This window comes from Biomphalaria glabrata, chromosome 7 (assembly GCF_947242115.1).
Source record: "Biomphalaria glabrata chromosome 7, xgBioGlab47.1, whole genome shotgun sequence".
NCBI lineage: Eukaryota > Metazoa > Mollusca > Gastropoda > Planorbidae > Biomphalaria > Biomphalaria glabrata.
In genome coordinates, this window is record NC_074717.1 from 20,661,610 (window position 1) to 20,686,420 (window position 24,811).

Genomic DNA, 24,811 nt, shown 5'->3' on the forward strand with positions numbered 1-24,811 from the left:
TACAAATTGACTGAAAGGGAAAATCGAAATGTCGGAATTAAAATGATGGTTCAAATGTATCTAGCCTACTGTTGAAATAACTATTTCATCGACATCGCAAGGAAAACAGTACGTGAAATGTAGATACTTTCAGAAGAACAGGTCTAAAGGTGGATGATCAAACTGTAAGGCCACAAACAAACGGACATGATAATAAAACTTTGGACAGGCTGGACAATATATAATTCTTCATATCAAACAATACTAGTAAGTGTCCTGAAAAATGTGATGCTTATGATGTTTGATTTATAATTCAAAATTATCCCGCCCACACTCACACACCAAAATAACTGACATCATTTTTCCATTTGAATTGTTAGGACATTTTCACCATTGTACTATTACGTCTTCAATCGAACGGTGAAAAGGTTCAGTGTCAATAACGTTTGTATTTCGAGTCACTTCAGTCTTTGTTCTGAGATGTATCTCCGTTGTTTGAGGGGAATATAAATAAAAACGAGATAAGAGTTAAAAGGAGAGTAAAGTTTCCCTTTCAGACCTTGCGATCTATACGACATTACAGGTACAAAAAAAAAAAGTAAACAATTGTGGACATATTAAACAAATTCTGAAAAGACACGAATATATAATGAAGATCCAATAAAGAACATTTCTATATAAATGTCTTGACTATTAATTCCCCTTGAAAAGAAAACAACAATAGATACAACACAGCAAACATTGCATAATATTCAAGAACAGAGCTGGCAGTCTGCTATAGAATTCTGGTAATTAAGTATTTGTAATGGCAATGTTTCACTTTTAGAGGATCCTCGAATTGTTTGCTTGACACCGAAAAAAAAAGAAAGATTTTTTTGTACAATTGATAGAGGCAATTTAAACATTTAGTACGGTTGTGGAAGAACTCCTTTGACGTATTCAATATTCCAGTTATAAATTTACCTCATTGTAATGGTTCCGAAAATAAAATCTCTGAAATTGTGCGAGCATCCAAATACTTTTTCAATAAATTGGATTGAACACAAGATCTGTCTTATATTGAACACATCACTCTAAAAAAAAATAATTGGATTTAAATTTTAGGGAGTTTTTTGTATTTTGTTCAGCTTACAGTCTTAATAAAAAATTTAAAAACATTTTGCACGCAGGCAGCCACGACCCTCGCGACGGCCCTGATCAGACTATTATTATCTTAACCTTATAGTAATATTTGGTAAATAGCATTGGTGACGAGGTCTTTGCCGCTTAGATGCCAGAAACATAATTTAAACATTGTCAGATAATTATCATAATTCTCTGTCCTTATTTTCTAAAAGAATTTCGATTCTTTGTTTGAATTAAGAAAAAAGTTGTTAGATTTCCAACAAAAAAGCATTCAATGTTTCAACAACTTTTGTTTTTGTCGCTACAGAATCGGCTTGATCAGTCACACCAGATTCTGCCCCGTCACCAGACGTAACCAAAGCCATGGATTCACCTGGGCTCATCCATTGTCTTCCGAGACATAAGGAGCCATATATTCATTGAAACAAAGAAATGCTCTGATAGTTGATCGTATTATGCTAGAAACATAATGCCGATAATAATGCTTAAAAATATTTTAAATATCTTAAGGAAATGTTTTAAGAGTAAGATATGGATATAATAAACTTGTTGAAATATCTAATCATCTAAAGTAACATTAACTATTGACTAAAAGAAATGTTTATATCATGCCAGAATTTAGCTGATTCCTTATATATGGCGCGCGGGTCACATCCGGTGCGACGCGGTTCCATCCGGCCTGCCGAAATGTCGGCACAAAGATTAGAAAATCCCCCCAACCCCAAAAAAAAAAAGGTTTACAAATGTATCTTTAACAACCTCACTTTTTCTCCAATGGATTGGTACCATGACCTTTAGCTTTTTTGTGTTTATTAAAAGGGACTCTGAATGTAGAATCTACCAGGAAAAGTGAGCGGAACATGATAATAAGCCAACATATTTGATTATTAAATAAAAAAGATTAAGATATAAACGAAATTATAATAAAAATACGAGGAGCCGCGAATAAAAAACTACTCGGTGGTAAAGCTAGCTACAAGGCTGCTCCTATTTGAAGTAGAGAAATGAAGCTATTTTCTGACGCGTGAAAAAAAAAAAGCTAAACGTCAAATATCCCATTCATTAATGTAAGTACCTGACCATCGGGCTTCTAATGAAATAGTTTCAGGTCAATTTCATTTCGTTTCTGCATCTCTTCGTTCCTGTGGCCCGCAACATGAGTGTCAGAAATTAAAATGGCCCGCAGGTCGAATTGGGTTGGGCATCACTGGTCAATTCTATTGTGCCACTAGACGAAAAAGAATTGAAGTCATTGGCGTAGCCTGGACACCAGGCAATTTTCTACGTTCTGAGGTGCAGAAGTGCATTGTTCTGAAGTCTACAGTGCATAGTCATCAAAGTATATAAAAAAAGTGCGTTTCAAATAAAGAATGACATTGGTAGTCTCAGGTCTGCAGTGTACGACTCATTCAATACACATTCAATACACATATAAAAGCGCCCGAGCACGTGCAGTAAGTGAACAAATAGCAGGGTAAACGTCAAGCTTTTGTACAAAACATCAACAATAAAGTAGTGGAGATTTTCACTATAAACTAATAAATAACTTATAATAGTTACTGTTGCCAACTAAATAACAGGAAGAACATAAAAAAAAATTTTTCTACAAAAGCTTATACGAAGTGTAATTGTCTAAATTAGTTTGGATCAGTCATGTTATTACATTTTTAATAGACCTAGACCAACAACATTAAATCTGTGCGATTAGAAATATTTTTTACCAATTGTTTTTGTTTAGCGCTATTTTTAGAAAACAGAAATGTCAACGAAATTCTACTTACGTTACAGCCTGAACTCACATTTTTCTTTCTGCAACTTTGTGTTGTTTTTTTAAAGTTTTACTTTTACACAAAGACATCCTTGACCGGAGGGCGTTGTTGAGAGGAGCAAGGGGGCCATCATGCCCCAGGCGCCCGCTATGCTCGCTACGCCACATCCCTTGACGTGGTAATTAGTATATTTTCTGTGACCTAATCACTTTTCAGCACTTCCTGACAAATTAATATCTTGGGGGAGGGGTATGTCTCAATTATTTTCTCTGCAACATTAAAGCGATGGTATTTAATGGACTACTTAATTATCATTGTTAAAATATGCTTGTCATGGGTGATGGCTCATTAAATTTTATAATAACTAACTCCACCATCTCTCTCGCGCACTGAACAGTATAGCTAAGGATGATGTCATGTCTTTGTTGGCATAAACAGGGTTCTAATGTCTTTGTTATTTTCAAAACATGTCATTAAAAGGATATAATAGTTGGGAGAACGATTTCACCTCGAGGCTAATACTACCAGCTGTCCAATGGGAGAAGGGAAGACGTCTCAGCAAAAAGTTTAAATAAATGGGAGAGTAAAAGGCAATACTTAGTGAACGAAACAAATAATATTTGTCAATTTTTAAAGAGTTTAGTGTCAATTTCAACAAAATATCTTTTCCTGAGGTAATTGGATGATAGGCAAGTAAACACAACACACATTTTATTTACACATACTAAATGTCACGATAAACATCAAGCAAAATATTTTAAAGATACTTAAAAGAAACAAAGCTGATCAAGGGGGAAGAACTGCGCAATTACAACTACATTTCTATACCATAGAAGCTATTTCCTTTATTTGATATCATACAAAATAATTATGTAACAATAATTAATTGTTTAATTGGTTTAATTTTTGTTATTAATTCATGTTTTGTTTGGTGCAATAAATAATTGTTTAACGTTTCAACTTGATCCAGCAATGGCTGTTGGAGAAATAACGTTTACAACTATCTAAGGGGACAAAACCCTAAATATTTAGCGACATCTGTGAATATTGAAGGATTAATTTCCCCAGTTGCTATCAAACAAAATAATTACCAGTAATTATACCAGTAATTAATTGACAAATACATTATTTTTTTAATTGATGTATGCGATGTCTACACCAATGAATATTTGTGTCAAGTTTCAACTTGATCCGATGCTCCAGAACATCCCGCTTAGGTAATTGCTAAAAGAAAAGAAAATGAAATTGTTTTCACTTTGTTAAGTTTTTTTCAACCCGTACATTTGGGTTTGTTGTTCTACCAAGAAGAAAAGCTGCTAGTGATGTTGTGTCCTCCGTCCATGTGCGAGTCTTTCAGTTTTTATCTCAAAAATTGATTTGTCATATTTTTTAAAATAATTTTTGTAAAAGCCAAGATACATAATAACATAGGCAGACACCATTATAGAGCGATTGATGTCGGGAGATGAACGAACTCTGCTGAATAGTTGTAGATCTGGATGCGACAAATGTTAAAGATCTATAGGTGATTGACAACATAATGGCATTCTAACACGCTATACCTTAAAATTACTGAAAGCTAACTGGTTATTCAAATTATTACTAATAATAAACCTAACTGGATGGATATTGATCTCGAAAACGGCTCTAACGATTTTCCTAGAAATTTGACAATTTTTATGTGTTGGCCACACTAGAAAAACTCTTATACTTTTTCTAAATGTAATCCTCTTAAAATTAAATTTGGTATATTTTGAACACATCTCAGTGGCAATATAGTAAAGAGTGAAATAAATAAACAGATGTTCAGAAACGTGCAGAAATCATGAGCTGGGCTGCTAGAAATAATGTGTGTCAATATACATAAGTACATAATACTTTTATCATTTTTTTATATATAAAGTATCAATACTCTCTCTAACTAGATCAATCAATTCTTTATCTATTATTAAATCCTGTATTGTAGTTTAGACTACCGTCTTTTAATGTCTCTATCACCGAACTAGAAACTTTTATCAGTAGATTTATACATAGGCGTAACCAGAATTTTTTCGGGTACTAAGGGGGGAATGCGATTGGGGTGGGTTTAATTTGTTTCCCTTTCTCTTTAAATTTTGAATACATGAGTTGATCAGCTCTATTAATTAAGGAGGAATGGATTAAAAAAACAAACTAATTATTTAATTGTAACTTTTTGTTTGAAATATTTCATGTAGATCTGTCTAGTTTGAAATATTAAATTTCATGTAGATCTGTTGTAAAGAATGAGATTAAATACAAGCATTGCCATAAAAATGAATCAACACATTCAGTTGTCGACATTCATTTATTTTGTACAAAAGTTACTTTTTTTCATTATCTAGAAAGTCCAGGAAAGTTAAGGTGTATATTTCTGCACAAATCAAACCCAGTATGGCCAACATAACAGAGGAAGGCTTGCTGTTGACCGGTACAAATGATACATTTAACGGTTGGGTAGATGCCGAGGTGTTCAACTGGTTTCTCATCGTTAATGGGTTCCTTCTCGGCCTGATCAGCTTGCTCGGTATTATCTTCAATAGTGTTAACGTCATTGTCTACAGCAAGATGAGTCAGGGTGACTCGGTCAATATCGCTCTGTTGGCGCTGTGTCTTGCTGAGCTGGGCGGCTCCGTTGTCCTGCTGCTCATGAGCTGCTTCAGCGTCCCCGAGCTGACCTTGAGTTACCTGCCTGTAGAATACCTGATCAGTTGGCTTCACATCCTTTTCTCCCGCGTCTCAAGCTGCCTCACCGCTTTTGTCACGCTCGAGAGATACTTGTGCGTGGCGATGCCCTTGAAGGTGAAAGTTTTAATAACCTCGAGGAGAACGACGGCCATGGTTTCCATTATCTTTGTTGCTATGACTACCAGTATAGTCCCGACATATTTTGCTAGGAGAATAGAATCTGTCATGATCTCCGGAACGAATAGAACCATGCTAATATTCATCTCCATGGACGAAAGCAGTAAAAACATGGAGAACATGTCTGTCACGGTGAACAACGTAGCTTTGTTGCTGGCTTTCGCTGTAGTTTCCATCTCTACAATGCTTCTAGTGGTCACACTAAGAAAAAAATCAAAATGGCGCAGTGAGGTCACTTCCTCCTTGCAAAGCGACGTCATTTCCGCCAGAGATAAGAAAGTCATAAAGATGATAATTCTAATAGCTGTAATATTTATTGTGAATTACCTCCCCGTTGTCGTTTCTACAGCGGCCATGTTAAGCGTCCCTGGATACAACGTGGAGGGAGACTACACCATCATTTTCTCAATAACCTGGGGAATCACTTTCCTCCTGGAAGGCGCCAACGCAACTGCCAGTATATTCGTCTATTTGAAGATGAGTTCAAGGTATAAATGTGTACTCATGACAATGTTGAAATTCACCTCCAGTGTCTTGACTAGATTACAGAACAGAACCATGGTGTAACGACATAGATAGCAGCTTGACTATCTCTAGTATACACTGAGCTATCATTTATAATAAACTACTGTTGGTTTGTTTGTCTATATCTGTTAAATAGGATTAGGGCGACTAAGAGATTTTGCGAAAGTATGAAAGGTTGTGACCGATAGGTTTTAATTTAATTTTTAATTAGTACAGTTGAGCAAGGATTTGATAGTGAATATGTAAACCAACCCAAAGGGAAATAATATATTTTTCAGTAGCAATGCTTTGTCTTGGACTATATTGTGTATACAGGACTCTAGATATAAATATAAGCTTATTTAAACGTCGATTTCTTTCAATAATCTTCAAATAGCTTCTATTCCTGATACATTTCAAGTATTTGCTTTTGCCATTTATCGGCTTGAAGAAAAAAAAAGGACAGCATGATCTGTCTATCATGTTTTGATCTCAAAAACTAAAAAAGAAATTGAAATTAGGATTTTATGATATTTTGTGGCCTGCTTCTTTTACTTACCAGGGGGTACATTTTGTGGCCTGCTTCTTTTACTTACCAGGGGGTACATTTTGTGGCCTGCTCCTTTTACTTACCAGGGGCTACATTTTGTGGCCTGCTTCTTTTACTTACCAGGGGGTACATTTTGTGGCCTGCTTCTCTTACTTACCAGGGGCTACATTTTGTGGCCTGCTCCTTTTACTTACTAGGGGCTACATTTTGTCTTCGTAAAAAATAGAATATATGAAAAAAATATAAACGTCTTTTTTAACATACAAATGCACCATTTTTAAAAGCAATACCCTGAATATAAGGAGATCATGTACTGGCATTAGAATAAGCTATGTACAAATGTAATAGAAGAGAACGAAGAGGTTTGTGCCTCTATTAACACACACACACACACACACACACACACACATATATATATATATATATATATATATATATATATGACAAGAGATTATAACCTATATATATTTAAAACTTATATTTGCTCTTGAATTTTATTGAATCTGCTCGCATATATGTCATGCACAAGTTTCACCATTCAAAGACATGATTGCAATAATAATGAATGAACCAATTTGAAATGTGATAAGAGCGTAACAGTTACTATGTATTGGAACTAACGATAAGCTAAACAATGTCAAGGATGCTAAATTAAACTTTAAAAATGTACCAATGAAATACAACTTTTACAACGGAAGAGCTTCAAAGAATGGATTCTGCCACATCCTTCACATTTTAAACACATAACTTATCAACATTTTAAACACATAACTTATCAACATTTTAAACACATAACTTATCAACATTTTAAACACATAACTTATCAACATTTTAGACACATAACTTCTCAACATTTTAAACACATAACTTCTCAACATTTTAAACACATAACTTCTCAACATTTTAAACACATAACTTCTCAACATTTTAAACACATAACTTCTCAACATTTTAAACACATAACTTCTCAACATTTTAAACACATAACTTCTCAACATTTTAAACACATAACTTCTCAACATTTTAAACACATAACTTCTCAACATTTTAAACACATAACTTCTCAACATTTTAAACACATAACTTCTCAACATTTTCTTGTCTTGGACACCGGAGACACCAAAAAGCTTTGACGCCATATTTGAAAATCTACAATACGGGCAGATTTAAAATGTCCTCTTAAGAGACACAATCTTTCCGATAGATGCACATAATGCGTCGCAAGGAGCTCATACGAAAACTGCACTCTTGTTGCGTGTTTGTTGACCAGTGCTTACTTAAGTACTCCAAACACAAACATTGTTGAGTTGCATTTTGGTTGCCATAGTTAATTTGGTATTTTGTAGACTTACTTTGAGAGTTTTGATGTGGCTGCAGAAGCCACGTCATTGTCTAAGTTTAGGTTGCAGGCGATAGTTGATCCAACGTATTTCAATTCGTGACAAAGGGACATAACGTGTTGCTCGAATATATCACCCGTATTGCAGACGGATCAATTCCAAGGACTTTTTTATGCTGAGGTTGCGCCAGACCCATGAGACTTCCAAGACTCTTCCACAGACATGACTTCAACAATCAAAGAAAGTATTTGAATAGAACTTTCTCAAGATCAGTCATCATGGACACATGCTGTTTGCGCTGCTAGGACCCTTGCAGAGATCAAAAGGGCTGAGACAGCCTTAGACCCAACTAAAAGGAATAACTCTTTCTAATCTGACGATCTTAAGAAAGAATCATTCTAATGCAAGAAATATAGACAAAACTATGCCGCTCAAGGATTGACTTGTTAAGTCAAGTAGATTGCGCATAAATTAAGGCATTACATCTACACCAGTAATCCATCTGGGCGCACTAATTTTCTTTCAGATTTTAGAAAAGGAAAAAAAAGAAATGAATAGAATAAGTATATTTTGACGATATGAAAAAGGAGGTAATAATTTATTAACATTCTAAAAAAAAAAATTAACTTAAATAATAAAAATTGCTTATGCAACGCTTGTATGCTGATAATTCTATCTACGAAAATGTTTAGATCAACACGAGACGAATATGAATTGAAGCTAGTTAACAACTTTATGAAATGTATGAAGAATGCAAAAAGTTGCAGAATTTGTGAAAGGAAAATCTTTGGTGACTTGGAAAGAATATAGATCGTTAAGAGGTGAAGGTTATACAAAGCCAATAGGCCAAGGGTCAAGATGAAAAAAAAATTCTAAGCCTGTTTCCTGAGACGCCCATCCGATGAAAAGAAATACTTCCACGTCCTACTTATCCTTAGTTCCCTCAGGGGGTACGAGAGGTATCCCCAACGCCAAGCGATGTTCATGCATTTACTCACTTACACACACTCAATACTCACTCACACATTTCTCACACCTACGCAGACCTTATACTCATTCAAACATTTCCCACACCTACACACACTTTATACGCATTTACACATTTCCCACACCTACACACACTTTATACTTATTCGCATATTTCCCACACCTACTTAAATAGTCATTGGTAATTTTTTTTAAAATCTGATTTAAAAATGTTAACAAATACAAAATGTTAGTGTAGATATACTTTAAATACATTTGACATACATTTTTTTAGCAAGTGGCGAAACTGAAGAAGTCTGTGAAACAATTTGAAGATATTTTCTTTATATGGCATCTTTCCTCAATTCTTCCTCTGTAAATAACTACCATAGATCTTCTAAAATCATGACAAAACTTTCAGACCATCGTCAAGGAAAAGAAATATCAAAAAATCTTTTTTTCACGAATTAAGTTAAACATCAATCGTATCGGCTATTACTTTTGTGTAGTCTGTATGTCCGTCCTTTTTTTTTTTTGGTTCCGTTTATATCTCGAAAAAAAAAGGGGAGGCTATATTAAGTAAGGGAAGAGATTTTTCTGTTAATCTTTATAATCTTTATGCAAAAAAATTTATTCTAAAAAATATTGTGTAATAAAAATATGTGTATTACTACATCAAATGGTTTCTGTTAGACAACTTCATAAAATATAAGAAAATGCTTAATTTTGCTTTAAATTAGAAAGAATGCATTTAGTACCCTATGAATATAATTCAATAATATTTTAAAACAGCATTATACCATAAGTTGTATTTACTAAAAGACGAACACACTGAGATTTCCATAGACACTTAGTCAAACGGAAAGACTTCTTCCATAGGCATTGAATGACAAATTGGATCTTCATCAACCATCAGTCAAATGATCATTAATAACATACGTTAGGTCAGGCTCACATTGAACTATATCTTCATAAAAATTAGTTCATTGAATTATTATAACATTGCAATACAAAAATATCGGCCACACTTTTGGTACGCACACGTATGCTTTGTATAGAAGAAGGTTTGTGATTGTCGATAGTTTGTAGTTCATAGATTCTGATAATCATGATGAAAATACCTGCTTTAACCACTTCGGGGGCCGCTTCTGAGTTTGTAATTCCACACAAACTCTTTTTGTAATCTTGTTACCTAATTTTTTCTTGCAAATTCATGCTCTTGAATCTCTACATCTAAAGCTTCGCTATTGCCGAGAACTCTTCGTGCTAATCGTTTTTAAGCTATTCGTAATAAAATAAGAACCAGGAAGAATGTTTCGTAATGACTGCTATGCAAACAAAAGCGTTGGCATTAAGAGACTTTTAAGAGATCACTGAAGGAATTATTTGTCTTAATGGTGGCTCAATAGTTCTTAAGTATCCTTCTACACCGGCAGACAGTGATTAACATTTGTTAAAGATGTCGTCAAGTAATCGTTGCATTAAAAAAAAATTTAAATCACACTACTATTTTCAAATTTAGAAATCTATATTTAAAAAAAATTATTAGATCGGAGAACGATTTCTCTTAAACAACTGTGAACGGTGAAGGACGTTTTAATATCATTTTCAACCAATGGTAGAGAGAGAGATCCATTCTAAGTGAACGACGAATTACTAATTATCAATTTTAAGAAAATTTGGCTCAAATTTCCAAATAAGTGTTCTAATGTTTGTCTGCGTGATATGAGCATCATTATCTGTGGACATTAATTGATTAAATTTGCGTTTAAAATTAACAAAAGATAATGAGCCTACCTGCTGGTAAAACTAAATAGTTTAAGTTAACAAAGCTTGACCTTTCAAAAAATGTCAGGTAGAGTATTAAATTAAAAAAACAACTCTTGCATTAATATACCCATGAGAATGTTTCGTTACGTATAAAACATGCGGTATTATAATTGTGGAGTCATGAAGACATTTTGAAGAGAATTACACTAAGAGACGACAGGATACAATGACACGTTACGTTGATTCCATCCAAAATATGTTATCACCTGTGCATTTAACTGGCAGGGAACAAACAACGTTTTCTATTGGCTGGTCTGATAGAGTAAATTAACTTTCTACTGTTTGAACTATTGTTTGAATGTTGTTTATTGTTTAGCCAAGCCTTTTTATTTTTTGTACCTTCTAACTTTCAGGCCAGAGGTCATTGTTGTCACATGGGACTTGTTGAACCTAGTCTCTGAACAAATGAGACATTGAGGGACACACTATTAGCTTGCACTAAATGTGAGAGATATTTAGCGTTTCATGTGGTTCAAACCAATACATGCCCGACTACTATGCAATTGATGATGTATGTTGTACATAGTGACTGCAGTGTAAAATATTATTCCTGGTAAACACTTATTTAGAATGGATTCATTGGCATAATGTATACATGAGATTTCATGACTAACTCGGTTATATGTCTGATGGTAGGGATGCCAATTTAGTTGACCTAGCCATCTGACCTAGCCATAAGACCTAGCCATTTGACCTAGCTATCTGACCTAGCCATCTGACCTAGCCATTAGACCTAGCCATTTGACATAGCCATCTGACCTAGCCATTGTTCTACAGCTAGAAAGAAATACGTTTTTATTTTGAAATTAAATTTTTCTTGTGTGCCTCTTATACACAATGAAATTAACAATGACCATAACCATATTAATTTGTCATCTTTCTGAGTTTCGATTTAGAGTTCATGTTATTTTATTAGTTCTTTTAAAGATAATTTTGTGCAAGAGTTGGATTTTGTAACTACTTGAGTTTGCGCAGAGCGTGTTTTGTTGTATATTTCTGCACAAATCTAACTCAGTATGGCCAACATTACAGATGGGGGCTTGCTGTTGACTGGTACTGATAATACATTCAATGCAATGACGATAGACGCTCAGGTGTATAACTGGTTTCTTATCGTTGACGGGTTCCTTCTCGGCCTGGTCAGCTTGCTCGGAATCATTTTCAATACTGTCAACGTCATTGTCTACAGCAAGATGAGTCAGCGTGACTCAGTCAATATCGCTCTGTTGGCGCTGTCACTGGCTGAGCTCGGAGGTTCCGTTGTCCTGCTGCTCATGAGCTGCTTTAGCGTGCCAGAACTGACCTTAGGTTATCTACCTGCAGTCTACCAAATCAGTTGGCTCCACATCATCTTCTCCCGCATCTCCAGCTGCCTCACCGCTTTTGTCACGCTCGAGAGATACTTGTGCGTGGCGATGCCACTAAAGGTGAAAGCTCTAATCACTTCCGGGAGAACGATAGCTGTCGTTACTATTATATTTGTGGGCATGACTAGCTGCATGGTCCCGCCGTTTTTTGCTAGGAAAATTGAGTCTATGGTGATCTCCGATACAAATAGAACTATGCTAATATTCATTCCCATGGACGAAAGCAGTAAAAACATGGAGAACACGTCTGTGACGGTGAACAACGTGGCTTTGTTGCTGGCTTTCGCTGTAGTTTTCATCTCTACAATGCTTCTAGTCATCACACTGAGAAAAAAATCAAAATGGCGCAGTGAAGTCACTTCCTCCTTGCAGGGCGACGTCACTTCCGTCAGAGATCAGAAAGTCATCAAGATGATAATTCTAATAGCTGTAATATTTATTGTGAGTTACCTGCCGGTTGTCGTCTCGACCGCTGCCATGTTAAGCGTCCCTGAATACAACGTGGAGGGAAACTACACCAGGATTTTCACCCTTACCTGGGGAATCACTTTCCTCCTGGAAGGCGCCAACGCAACTGCCAGTATTTTCGTCTATTTGAAGATGAGTTCAAGATATAAATCTATACTTTTGACATTGTTGAAATTCAACTCACATGGCGGCTTGACTAGATTCCATTAAGAAAGATTAACATCTTTGTGACATCCAAGAATAGCAGCCTGACTATTTCGAGCATCTGCACACATAGATTAATAATTATAGCAAAGTAGTGTTTGCATGTACATTTTTTTGATAAACTGAGCCAATGACATAAAGTAAGTTTTTAGTATTTTCTGATTAATCACAATTAGTGATCACTATACTATTCTTTGAAAATTCTAGGATGCCCGATTATCAATTCTTTTACGATTCGAACAAAGGCCCATCTCTCTCACGCCCTGCCAAAAAATTAACTCTTTCTCTCCTAAGTAACGATACCATCGTTGATTTAACCCAATTTAATTAAATTAATTTGTGGTTTTAGGAAGCATAACTTGTCTTATATAAAAAGAGCATGCATTCTCCTATAATTCTATACCAAAAGTAATGTTTTCTGATTACAAACAAAAATGTCATTGAAGTTTAATCATAACAGGGTAGAATGTTCAAAGGTGAAAAATGAACAATTCTGACAGAACGTGGAAAAATAATTACGGAGATAAAGAGTTAATCGCCTACTGTAGCCTGTTTTAAGTCTAGTTTTTAACACTTTTCCACAGACTTGGCCCGTGAATTCTAGTAGTCCTAATACTCGTGTCATACTGCGGTGAAAAAGCTGCTATGCTTCATATAGTTGGTTTTGACCAAATACCTTCCCCAATTTCTTAGTTGGCAATTCTAAAGGAATGACCTACATTATAAAGCTCCACTCTCATAGTTTCGGCCTGTGATTTCTAGTATCCTTTACGATGAATCATTTGATAGGTTTTATGTTTTTATTCTTATCCTTAGGATTTTTTTTCAAGAAAAAAGAACAGACCGCATCATAACGCTTCCTCCTTCCAAGTACATAATTTTGGTCTCGGAAGTCTAGTATCACCGATAACGTGCTTCGTTGCGTTGAAATAGATATAGAAGTAAGACTATAGGTTATTTTCTTTTCTTTATCAAATGGAACGGGTCACATTATAACACGCCCTACACATTTTGGCCCATCAAATCAAGTATCTCTTCCTAGTAAAAATAAAGAATGCTAAAATAAAAGGTCCTTCTTGCAAATTCTGGCTAATCCTCGTAATATTATTTCTACAGTGAAATATGTGTTGGCTGTACCAAAAGTTGAAGTGAAACATGTTGGCTTAATTAGAGCATTTGTATAACACTACCACACACACAGACACACATGCTCCCTCCATGCTCCGCTGTATTGAAATAGTTTATAGGCAATATAATAGTGTTGTTTTTGTTTTGGCATTACCACCCCCCACCCGCTTTTTTTTTTCTGTGACACTTCAAATACAAAAAAAATTAAATTGAGTGTTTTAAAAAGAAAGGAAGTAAATTCTATGCACTTGAACATTTGCATTTATGTTTTAAAGTTATAAGTAGATTTTTTTTTTAAATACCTAAAACTAAATAAAAAGGTTGAATAGAAATCTTTGGAAATTTCGCCAATTTCTCTCTTAAATTGCGAATCTATCAATACAGCTTCTCGGTGAGCACACAAGAGGTAAGAGACACCTATGTAGAAAAGTTCATGCAAATTACATCTCAGTTTCAAAGTCATCCTTGGAGGTACTGTGGAGGGAGCACTAAGAAACTGTGGTCCAAAGAAATGATGAAACTTGGACGTGAAAGAATTAAACGACCTCTCTCTTGATATTCTACTAAGGACAACTGGTGACTGTAACTAGTGGAGAACCGTCAAAGCGCTGCCTTCAACACAAATAAATTTTAGAAACAGAAAAGATTATATACATTTACAGCATTCATACTGAAAGCGTTGGATTAAACAATTATTCATAGATAAAAAGAACACAATGAAATGAAATGACTTACTCCATAAATTGTAATACAGTAGCGTAGGCAACACTTGAACGGACAGGGACACAGACAGGAAAGAGAAAACTCTTTTGTTCGTCCGTCCGTCCGTCCGTCCCACGGTCCCCCTGTCACGCTTCAATCTCAAAAACTAAAAGCGCTCTTAAATATCCGAGTTCACTATTTTTCTTTGCTTACTAAAAAAAAAACAACGTTATGGAAAGCGAAATTATTTGTTGTTTGTTTTTTAAATTAAGTAAACAAGTATTTTTTTTTCAAAGACTTTTAAACAACGCTTAATAGACAAATATATTAGCTTACTAAGAATAGTTTTTGCCAAATACCATTGACTCATTTATCACGAAATCTATTAAACTGTTGCACGCATGCGCATAAAATTTCATGCACAGGTTCCTTTTATCTCCTAGATACTCACTGAGAACGGTTTTTGACAAAATCGGAACTTTGGGACCGCTATTCGCGAAAAAAACGCAAGCTTTCTACCAAACATTTGTATTTTATTTTCGGTATTTCCTCAAAAGGTCGCATTCTAGTTAGAAAGCATAAAAAAACAAGGTTACAAAGACAGGGTGGAAACATAAACTCAAAGTCCAAATTTGTTTTAGAGTATGGAATAAGAAATGTGCCTCTATCTTTGTAAAAATGCACATTGTATGAAGATATTTGGCTATTCACCAATCTCTCTTTAAGTCCCATCTTTAACTAGATGATCATTTCATTTAATCCTTTTTCCTTGAACTAAGCGCGGTTACCCCTAAAATAAAAAGGCCGAAAGCCTCGCTCCCAATGAGGAAATTCTTCATTTTCTTACAATTTGCCGCTACTCACCATTTGAAGTCAGCCACAACAAAGCTTGCGTTGTTCTTGGATATTAGCCTGGCTGCTGGGATAAGGGTTAGCGAGATTTTCAGACCGAAAGGACGCCTAAGACTAAACTACTGAGATATCTGCAAGATGGAACTCAAGGCTACAGCTATCAATGAAAGTATGCTGGAGGATGATGTGGGTAAGACTGCAGGACCCAACAGAAGGGAGTTGCCAAGATTAGAGTCCGATGCCCAAGTACTGTTGAGGCCTAATGCTCACTGGAAGTCAAAAGGATTAAATCAAAGAAGCAAGTTATGTGGAAGAAAGTTGCCCAGGATCGAACAGCATGAAAAAGAAGCTCTGCGTGCTGGTAGGACACTTGTAGAGAGCAAAAGGGTGGAGGTAGCTTTAGACAGTACACAATGGGTAAGAACGACGTCATATTTGATTGGCCCAGGACAGATTCATTCTTATATATGTGGCAACGTTGGGCTTTCCAGAATTAGTCTGTTTATTTGTAAAAGATTCTGCCCAACTTAAGGAAAAGCAGTCTACACCAGTAATTTATATGGGTGCATTCATTGTCTTCTTGAGAAAGAATGAGTCAAACAACGATGTGATATTATATGATCAGTGGCATAGCATCCATGGAGCGAAGGGGTTCAATGAACCCAGGCCCACGACTATTGGGGGCCCACAGCCTGTGGCGTAGCAACAATGGCGCAGTGGGGTTGATTGTACTTGGGTTCGGTACTCTTGACCAGTTGGGGCCCACGTGAGAACTTATTATTAGGATGGCACTAAAGAAAAAAATAAGTATTTTTGTAAAAAGAAATATAGGCTAACATAAATCTGAAAAGCTCCCTCAAAATATTATAAACTTTATATTAGTATTAAAACATTAACCCGTGTTTTAAGTTTTAAGTTAGCAGCTTGGATTACTTAAATGTAAGGGTCTGCTCTCCATCAGGTTTACTGTAACGGTGGCTAGCCTTAATTGTGTGTTTAAGGCAGTGATTCCCAAAGTGGTCTATATAGACCCCCAGGGGTCTATGAAGACTTCCAAGGGGTCTACGAAAATGAAAAAATAAATTGGGGGTCTATGAGATGTCCACGGGGGTCTACAATAATAGATTTAATTTAAGCAGGTCGTGACTAAATTTTCACATTTCATTAATGTAATTTATTTGATACTCTAATATATCATTTGTTCCTTAGTTAATCCTTTGATATTTATCCTGCTATTCAAATGAAAAATTGTTGCATTTAATTTCAATACTTATTTAAATAGCTTAATTTTGTTTACATGTAACTAATGTTTAAAAAAAAAAGTAATGTAGACTGAACAGCGTTGATTATTTAAAATTGGGATTCATTCCTTTCTTTTCAAACAAGCGTTTACCTAAGTGCCTTTTTATGACAATATGAAACCAATTACGCTGGAGAATCATTTGAGAGACAATGCCACCCTGACACAAATAGAAGATAACTTTCAAACACTCAAAAATAAATTTCAGAATAGACTCACAAAATCTCTCTTCCACAACATATAGAGAGGATGATCATTTGTGATCATCTTACAATATTTCTTTACTTAGGCTATAGCAAAATATGGAAAATAGCATAGGTCAAACATTAATTTTACCAGGAGTTTTACACAAACCTATATATGGAATTATTAAAAGAATTTCTTTAAGCAACAATACAGTTCAAGGGCACATCTGTGGCATGAGTTATAAAATGAAAAGCTTCTTATGTAATTCTTTGCAAACGACATATATACAGTTAGGGATAAGCGGCGTCACAGGGCTGACAAGGTGTAGCGCTGTGTGATACAAACTGCCTAATGGTCACCATCTCATTATTTTCCTCAGGGTTGACTAATGAAACCTTTCCCATGTTTGGGTATAGTTGCAAGGCAGGAGAGGTTTGAATTGAGTTTTCGTTCTGCTAGGTGGGTAGCAAGCCAAGGTTATTGGTTTAGGCTCTAGTTACTCGCTATTGCCTTTCTCCTGTTAATGAAAACAGTTCCACACGTGAAAGATCAAGAAATAGGCTAGACGAGAAACTGTTCTTTGCGAAACCTTTTACAATGACACTTTAGGCAAATTAATTACTTAATATTTAATGTTGGAAAGACTACTTTAAAAAACAACAAATTCCTATATGAAACATGATATCTGTAGCAAGGGATGATAAACCTGCAAAAAAACAAACATTTCCAGTGTGTTAGGGGATTCCAGCAATACATATTAATTGTTATTTTAATTGGTTTAAATTTAAATTTTATCAATAAAAAAGATAGAACTCTTTAACACAATATGTAGTTTTAAATTACTTTTCACTCTTCAACTCACTACAGTTAGAACTTTCTTTTAAAAAAATGTTGATGAATTTGCAAACATTTGCAAGTTTTAGCAGGGGGTCTACCAAAAGCAAGAAAACATGGCAAGGGGTCTACGAGACCAAAAAGTTTGGGAACTACTGGTCTAAAGAGACTATGCGCTGCCAGATAGTCCCATTCTTTGTATCCGTGTATGTTCACAAACCATTTGATGGTATTAGTTGTAATGTGAAGGGGGAAGAGAGAGAGTTTGCTTTAGAAAATATCTTTGTGTGTTGTACAGAAAAATAAGGAAAGGGGCGGGGTAACAATAACAATTAGGTCTAAAGGGATAGTCCTGATGGTCACAAATTTATATTTTGATACATCTGGTAATTATTCAATTTTTCAAAGCTCAATCTGTTTCTTTTATTTTCTGTATTAAAAATATTTAAATATGTTTTTTTTTTTTTTTACCGTTGAAACAGATTTGTTAAACTGTAGCAAGTCTGAGATCCTAACTGACTAAATAAATGTCAGAGTAAACACTTTGAAATAGTGCAAGCCTTCCTCAAATTGTTATCTTGTCTTCTTTATAGTTTACTAAATGTTTACAACAGAATAAAATAAGATGAAAAATTAACAAATAAAAAAAGTATGAAGCAAACAAAAGAAACATGTTACATAAAAATCGTGTTTGTGCTAGTACATTGAATGGCGAAACCGAATTGAAGAGCAGGCTTATAACAAAGATCTAGAAGATAGAGAAATATCTCAATTAATCATGGAATAGTGTCTTTCTTTTCTTTCATTTCAAGTGCAAACGACAAATAGTTATATGATGCCACGATTCTTCTAGTCGCATTTGACCCAGATGATATTACATTAGAATATTGTTTAAAGATGCAATCCTTTAAAGAAACATTTCATAACGACTTATCAAGTCTATGTACGAGATTTTGCTGTTTATTTTCTTTGATTTTAAACGGCTACACGAGATTTGGCTGTTTTTATCATAGACAACTGCTTTTGATCATACGATTTTCCAAACATTTTCACAGCATGCATCTTATTTCTCACTTTGCCTGTATCAGTTTGTTTAGCTTAGCGGTCAGTTTCAGAATCTCGATTGTTCAAAACTATATAAGAATTTCTAAGACACAGAGAGCAGGCTTCACTTTGTGTTCTTCCATTGAGCGAGAAACAGTCAAAAGTTTAGAAAATAGATTCACTGGTTACTGACGTGTCTACTTAGGAGGCCAGAAAAATGTTCGATCTATTTTCTGTTAAATAATGGAAGTAGAATTAGTATTATATTTCAAAAGTTTTCACATAGAAATGCTTTTGGAATGTAAATGTGTAGAATGTAGAACTCATTAATCATTATTAATTTGAAACACCTTTAAATCGTTTTATTCTGTTAAGAAATTGTACAAAATATGACTTTTAAGACACTTTTACTTGTCAGAGTCCAAACTGAACCAAACGTAATGCCATTGTGACTAATTACTTATAAAGAATGTACACTACTTGCATTTGAATGTATTTTGGTAAATGTATAGATACAGTCATATCACTCCATTGTTTTGCCTCACTTTACATTCATCTTATTGGGAAAAGGGGGGCCCACTAACATATTTTTAAACCTGGGCCCACGGGTACCTTGCTACGCCACTGTATATGGTATGTATTTGTTAAGGATATGATAAGGATGAAGCTTGTTTAAGGAACCAGAAATACATTTGATTACACAAAATGTCAGCAACAATAAATACAACGTAATAGAATTGAAAGGTAACACTCATTGATCAGTCCCTACGATAAATTGTACTAAATACTTAAAAAACACGTCCAACCAAAACTTTCCATGGTCATTTATTACTCAGTTATCGTGTCGTGTATTTACACACACACACAATATATATATATATATATATATATATATATATATTGTTACGAATCTCACTTTCCAGGCTCTCTGCAAACTGCACCATACACCACCAACTTAAAGAACTTGACAAGTCAGGACTCCAAAATAACGTAAAGGTTTAATGTCCATAAATAACAGCCAATACTGTACAATTGGCAGCACGTAGAACAGTACAAATAGCTCTGCGATAACAAATATCTCTCCGATAACACCGTTCCGCCGTATCAAGTCTTGCACTGGCCTCTCCGTCTCGTTCCGGGCTTGCACTGGGTTCAACAGTTCAGGACTGACTTCACACACTTGGGCTCGTTGTGTCGGACTCGATCACAGACCAAGATCAAGACGCCGTTCGTCTCAACTGTACTTGATAGTACTCCGCACTGAACCGTCGTAATGCTCCGTACAGAACCACACCGCTGAACTGTGCTGTAGTCGACCGTGTTCTGAACTCTTGTCGTGAACCTCCTTTCTGAACCGTCTTGACTGCGACACCTCCGCTCTTTATATAGGGTCCCTACTGGCCTTCTCGAACCGGACAGAACGCCGCTCGACGTTTCTAGGTGGTCAGGTGACTACAACTCTCGTGACGCTGCGATCCTTCCCGAACTGTCCTGTTGACACGACTCGGCCGACAGTTGTACCTCGTCACGGTTGACCGCTCGTCTAGCGCTGGCCTGGGGCGATTTGCGTCGGGAGACTACACACACACCACTACCCCCATTTGTGCCACCACCAGGTTTATAACACTGCCCCCTCCTTAGATCTGTCCGTCCCGGACAGAATCAACATCATGGCGTTGGCTGTGAAGTTTCATCGCTGTAGGTGGGGGTCGATCGGTGGCAGTTGGCTTGCCTCTTGAGTTTGACGGAGCCATCCATGTTGCAGTCAGCAATGGTCGCTTCCTTCTTCTCCTCCAATTGGCCTTCACCTGGTTGCCTCGCCGTCGCGCTTTCATCGCCATCCACGTTGAATTCAGAAAACGTTTTCTTCTTCTCCTCCAGTTAGCCTTCATCTGGTTGCATCGACGTCGTTGTCGCATCGTCATCCATGTTGCACTCAACAAAAGTAGCCTTCTTCTTCTTCTCCGCCAGTTGGTCTTCATGTGGCTGCAGTTATTTCTTGGTAGCATCACCATGCACGTTGGACTAAGCAAACGCCGCCTTCTTCTTTTCCTCCAGTTGATCGTCCTCTTGTTGCAGTGACGTTGTAGTTGCATCGCTCTCTTGTCGTTTGGTACTGAGGGCAGCCACTCGACACATGGAGAGGTATAGGATGTAAGGGCAGGGATTACCAAGATTGTTGGCAAAAGAGGTGGCTTCATAGGGCTTTGCGAAGAAGGACTGGGATGGGCTTCAAATCCACAGGACAGGGAATTGTGGAACAGATCATCATCTTCTGCCTTGTCTGGAGTGCATGCTCGTGGGGCAGGTTGGCAACACTCCTCGTGCAAAGGTCCCTCGTCTTCGGCTTCAGGCTCCATTCGGCTTTCTTCACCACCATCAGGACCTCTCTCTCTCGTCTCAGATTCGGGCCAATCACTTGTTGGTTTCAGACCTTGTCGATGACTTTCGTCTTTCAAATGTCCATCAATGTCAACGTCAGATTGCCTTGGATTCTCTTTACCACCATCAGGGCTTTCCTCTCCAGTCTTGGCAGCTGGACCAACGTCTATTAGGTTCGGACCTTGCTGGTATCTCTCGACTTGCATATGTCTCTCAACGGCTTCGTCAGGTTTCAATGGGTCCTCATTATCACCACCAGGGCTTCTCTCGCTAAGCTTAGCATCTGGACGAACGTCTGTATGGTCCAAGCCTCGCTGGTAGCTTTCATCATGTAAACGTCCCTCAGCAACAGGCTTGTAGGCAGAATCAGCGTTCTCTTGATCTGTTTTGCTGTTTGAGGTGCTCATATCAGGTAAAGCTTCAGCACAAGATTCGTTCGAACTATGGGCAGCTTCCATTGTCTCTTCATCTGTCTCTTTCGGCTCCACAGGCCTGTACTCCCTGTTTTCAGATTGACAGGCAGCACCACATTCATCAGCATTGCCGTTGTCACTGCCTATTTCTTCAAAGCTTTGTTCATTGTTTAACGATGGCGCAGCTCCTTTATCTTTCATGTCTCCTTGGTCGTACGGGGTTTCTTCCAACACGTCCATCGTCTTCACCACGGGGCTCGTGATTTCCTTCACCGAAATATACATCTTTTCAAGCTTGGTACAGGTCTCTTCGTTGGACTTCATCCATGTCGTATTCATAGCCCGCAACTCTTCCTTCCAGTCATCTAGCTGTTTGTGCAAGAGCTCTCCTAAAGTTGGTTTAATTTCAAACAGATATGTGTCCGGATCTTCACCTTCTTCCACAATGTCTTCTCGGAGGCGTGCTTGTAAAGTTTCCTTCTTTCCGCCATTCTTCAGCCCTCGTTCACGCAATTCTCGTCTCAGTTCTATAAATTCAAGTTCGTACAGCAGCTTCAGACGAGCCATAGTAGATCCGATCCAATCCGTTCCGATTCGATCCCACTTCTGACACCAGTTGTTACGAATCTCACTTTCCAGGCTCTCTGCAAACTGCACCATACACCACCAACTTAAAGAACTTGACAAGTCAGGACTCCAAAATAACGTAAAGGTTTAATGTCCATAAATAACAGCCAATACTGTACAATTGGCAGCACGTAGAACAGTACAAATAGCTCTGCGATAACAAATATCTCTCCGATAACACCGTTCCGCCGTATCAAGTCTTGCACTGGCCTCTCCGTCTCGTTCCGGGCTTGCACTGGGTTCAACAGTTCAGGACTGACTTCACACACTTGGGCTCGTTGTGTCGGACTCGATCACAGACCAAGATCAAGACGCCGTTCGTCTCAACTGTACTTGATAGTACTCCGCACTGAACCGTCGTAATGCTCCGTACAGAACCACACCGCTGAACTGTGCTGTAGTCGACCGTGTTCTGAACTCTTGTCGTGAACCTCCTTTCTGAACCGTCTTGACTGCGACACCTCCGCTCTTTATATAGGGTCCCTACTGGCCTTCTCGAACCGGACAGAACGCCGCTCGACGTTTCTAGGTGGTCAGGTGACTACAACTCTCGTGACGCTGCGATCCTTCCCGAACTGTCCTGTTGACACGACTCGGCCGACAGTTGTACCTCGTCACGGTTGACCGCTCGTCTAGCGCTGGCCTGGGGCGATTTGCGTCGGGAGACTACACACACACCACTACCCCCATTTGTGCCACCACCAGGTTTATAACAATATATATATATATATATATATATATATATATATATATATATATATATATATAAATATATATTCATTTCTATTTTGTGAACATGTTACCAACATTTACCCACAAGTCCGTGACAGTGAGCATCTTATAAAGCGCCCTTGAAACTATTTACAAATAAATACTTTTTATTTCCAGTGGTCAGGCTTAAGACATTGGAACTTACTCAGCCTTTTGTCCGTGGGGGTTATTGCTTCTTAATACGACCCAAGTGCCTGGCGAGCACCACACGAGATTCCTTCAGATTCCTATTCTGTGCCGCCTGCGACTGTTACGAGGAAATGACTTGTGATCACCTTGTTACGTCAGTTCCTGTTGTTTTAACTCTACAAATACTTAGATACATCTATAACATCGTAGTTACTGTATTTTCGTAGTTCTACACATCTATAGCACCGTAGTTACTGTATTGTCATAGTTCTAATTACAGTTCAGCTCTTTGTGACACACAAAAAGAGCTATGGAACATGTGTCTTAATGGATCTCTAATCAAACAAAATCTTGACTTCAACTGGCTATGAAATGATCGCTATAGTCAATGCTGCCTTTGCATTGATGATGTATCATTATTTTTATAACATCTAACTCCACAGTCTCACGCGAGCAGGGATGAGAATTAGCTTATGGAGGTCGTCAAATAATTTTAGAAAAAAAAATCTTATTTCATTGATATTTTACAATTTTAAAAACAATTTTTAAATGAGGCCTTATTAGCAGAACGAATTCTTGAATATTAGTAAGTAATTCTAAACGGTGAAGAGGTGGAATGTCTCAGTATCATTGGACACAAATGGAAGAGAACAAAATCAATGACACGTGAATTAAAACTTTTTAATTGTCACTTTTAAAACAATTTAGTAGAAACTTCAATGATCCGAGAGTGTATTCTACTCAGTGAGTCTGCTCGATAGGAGCAAAGTGTCTGTGGATATTGATTTTGTGTCTCAAACTTAATTCATTTGATATAGGCCAACTGGGTGTAAAAAAAGGTCAATTATTAACAAAATATTACGTCTAAAAAAAGTTTATAGAGTGTAAAAAAAATTCATTTAGAAATATATAAAGAATATTAAGCTTAGCATTCAAAATGTCCCTTACAGACAAACAAAAATATTTGTTAAAAAAAATATTTGTAAGAGAATGGTACTAAAAAGCAACATATTAATAAATTCATAGAAGCTAGGTCGATTCAGTCAACGATTTGTTATACATAAAAGTGAGAAGGGACACGAGAACATGGTCATCATCTGGTCTATTATAAGGGTCATGCTTTTCAATGTTATACTTCAGTTTGACAAATTTTAAGACGAAATAGTGATTTTCTTTTTCAATAACTTGTTCTTCTCATAATTAATTTTAATCACAATTCAGCCGTAGAAATATCTGAACTGGTGAGACTCTCCATTTTTCTCCTTCCTTGTTCTCATTGTTATGTTGGAGCGTTCAGATGACTAGACCAATATATATAAGATGAAATCTACAGTTGTTTCCAAATCAAGGAGCTCTCCATATAGTTTTCTTTCTATTGGGGTGTTTTTGGGGCCAGTGTCTTGTACGGGCCTCTTGGTAAAGAGAGCAGTTTTGAAGGACATGGTCAGCATTCTCTGG

The 24,811-nt window shown here is 36.7% G+C and overlaps 2 protein-coding genes and 1 long non-coding RNA gene across 4 annotated transcripts in view; all 3 read left to right on the forward strand.

The window, feature by feature from the left end:
• Window positions 1-1,637, forward strand: part of LOC129927219 (uncharacterized) — a 28,205-nt gene extending 26,568 nt beyond the window's left edge. For both annotated transcript variants that reach the window (XR_008778833.1, XR_008778832.1), the window contains one exon: window positions 1,412-1,637. This is a non-coding gene — a long non-coding RNA (uncharacterized LOC129927219). The remainder of the gene's footprint in view (window positions 1-1,411) is intronic.
• Window positions 1,638-5,285: 3,648 nt separating this feature from the next.
• On the forward strand, window positions 5,286-6,323 carry LOC129927353 (FMRFamide peptide receptor frpr-18-like). The gene has a single exon (XM_056035951.1). It carries the CDS (start codon window positions 5,286-5,288, stop codon window positions 6,321-6,323), a length of 1,038 nt encoding a protein of 345 aa, XP_055891926.1.
• A 5,639-nt stretch (window positions 6,324-11,962) lies between these two features.
• Window positions 11,963-12,991, forward strand: LOC106070675 (FMRFamide receptor-like). The gene has a single exon (XM_013230630.2). It carries the CDS (start codon window positions 11,963-11,965, stop codon window positions 12,989-12,991), a length of 1,029 nt encoding a protein of 342 aa, XP_013086084.2.
• Window positions 12,992-24,811: the final 11,820 nt, after the last annotated feature.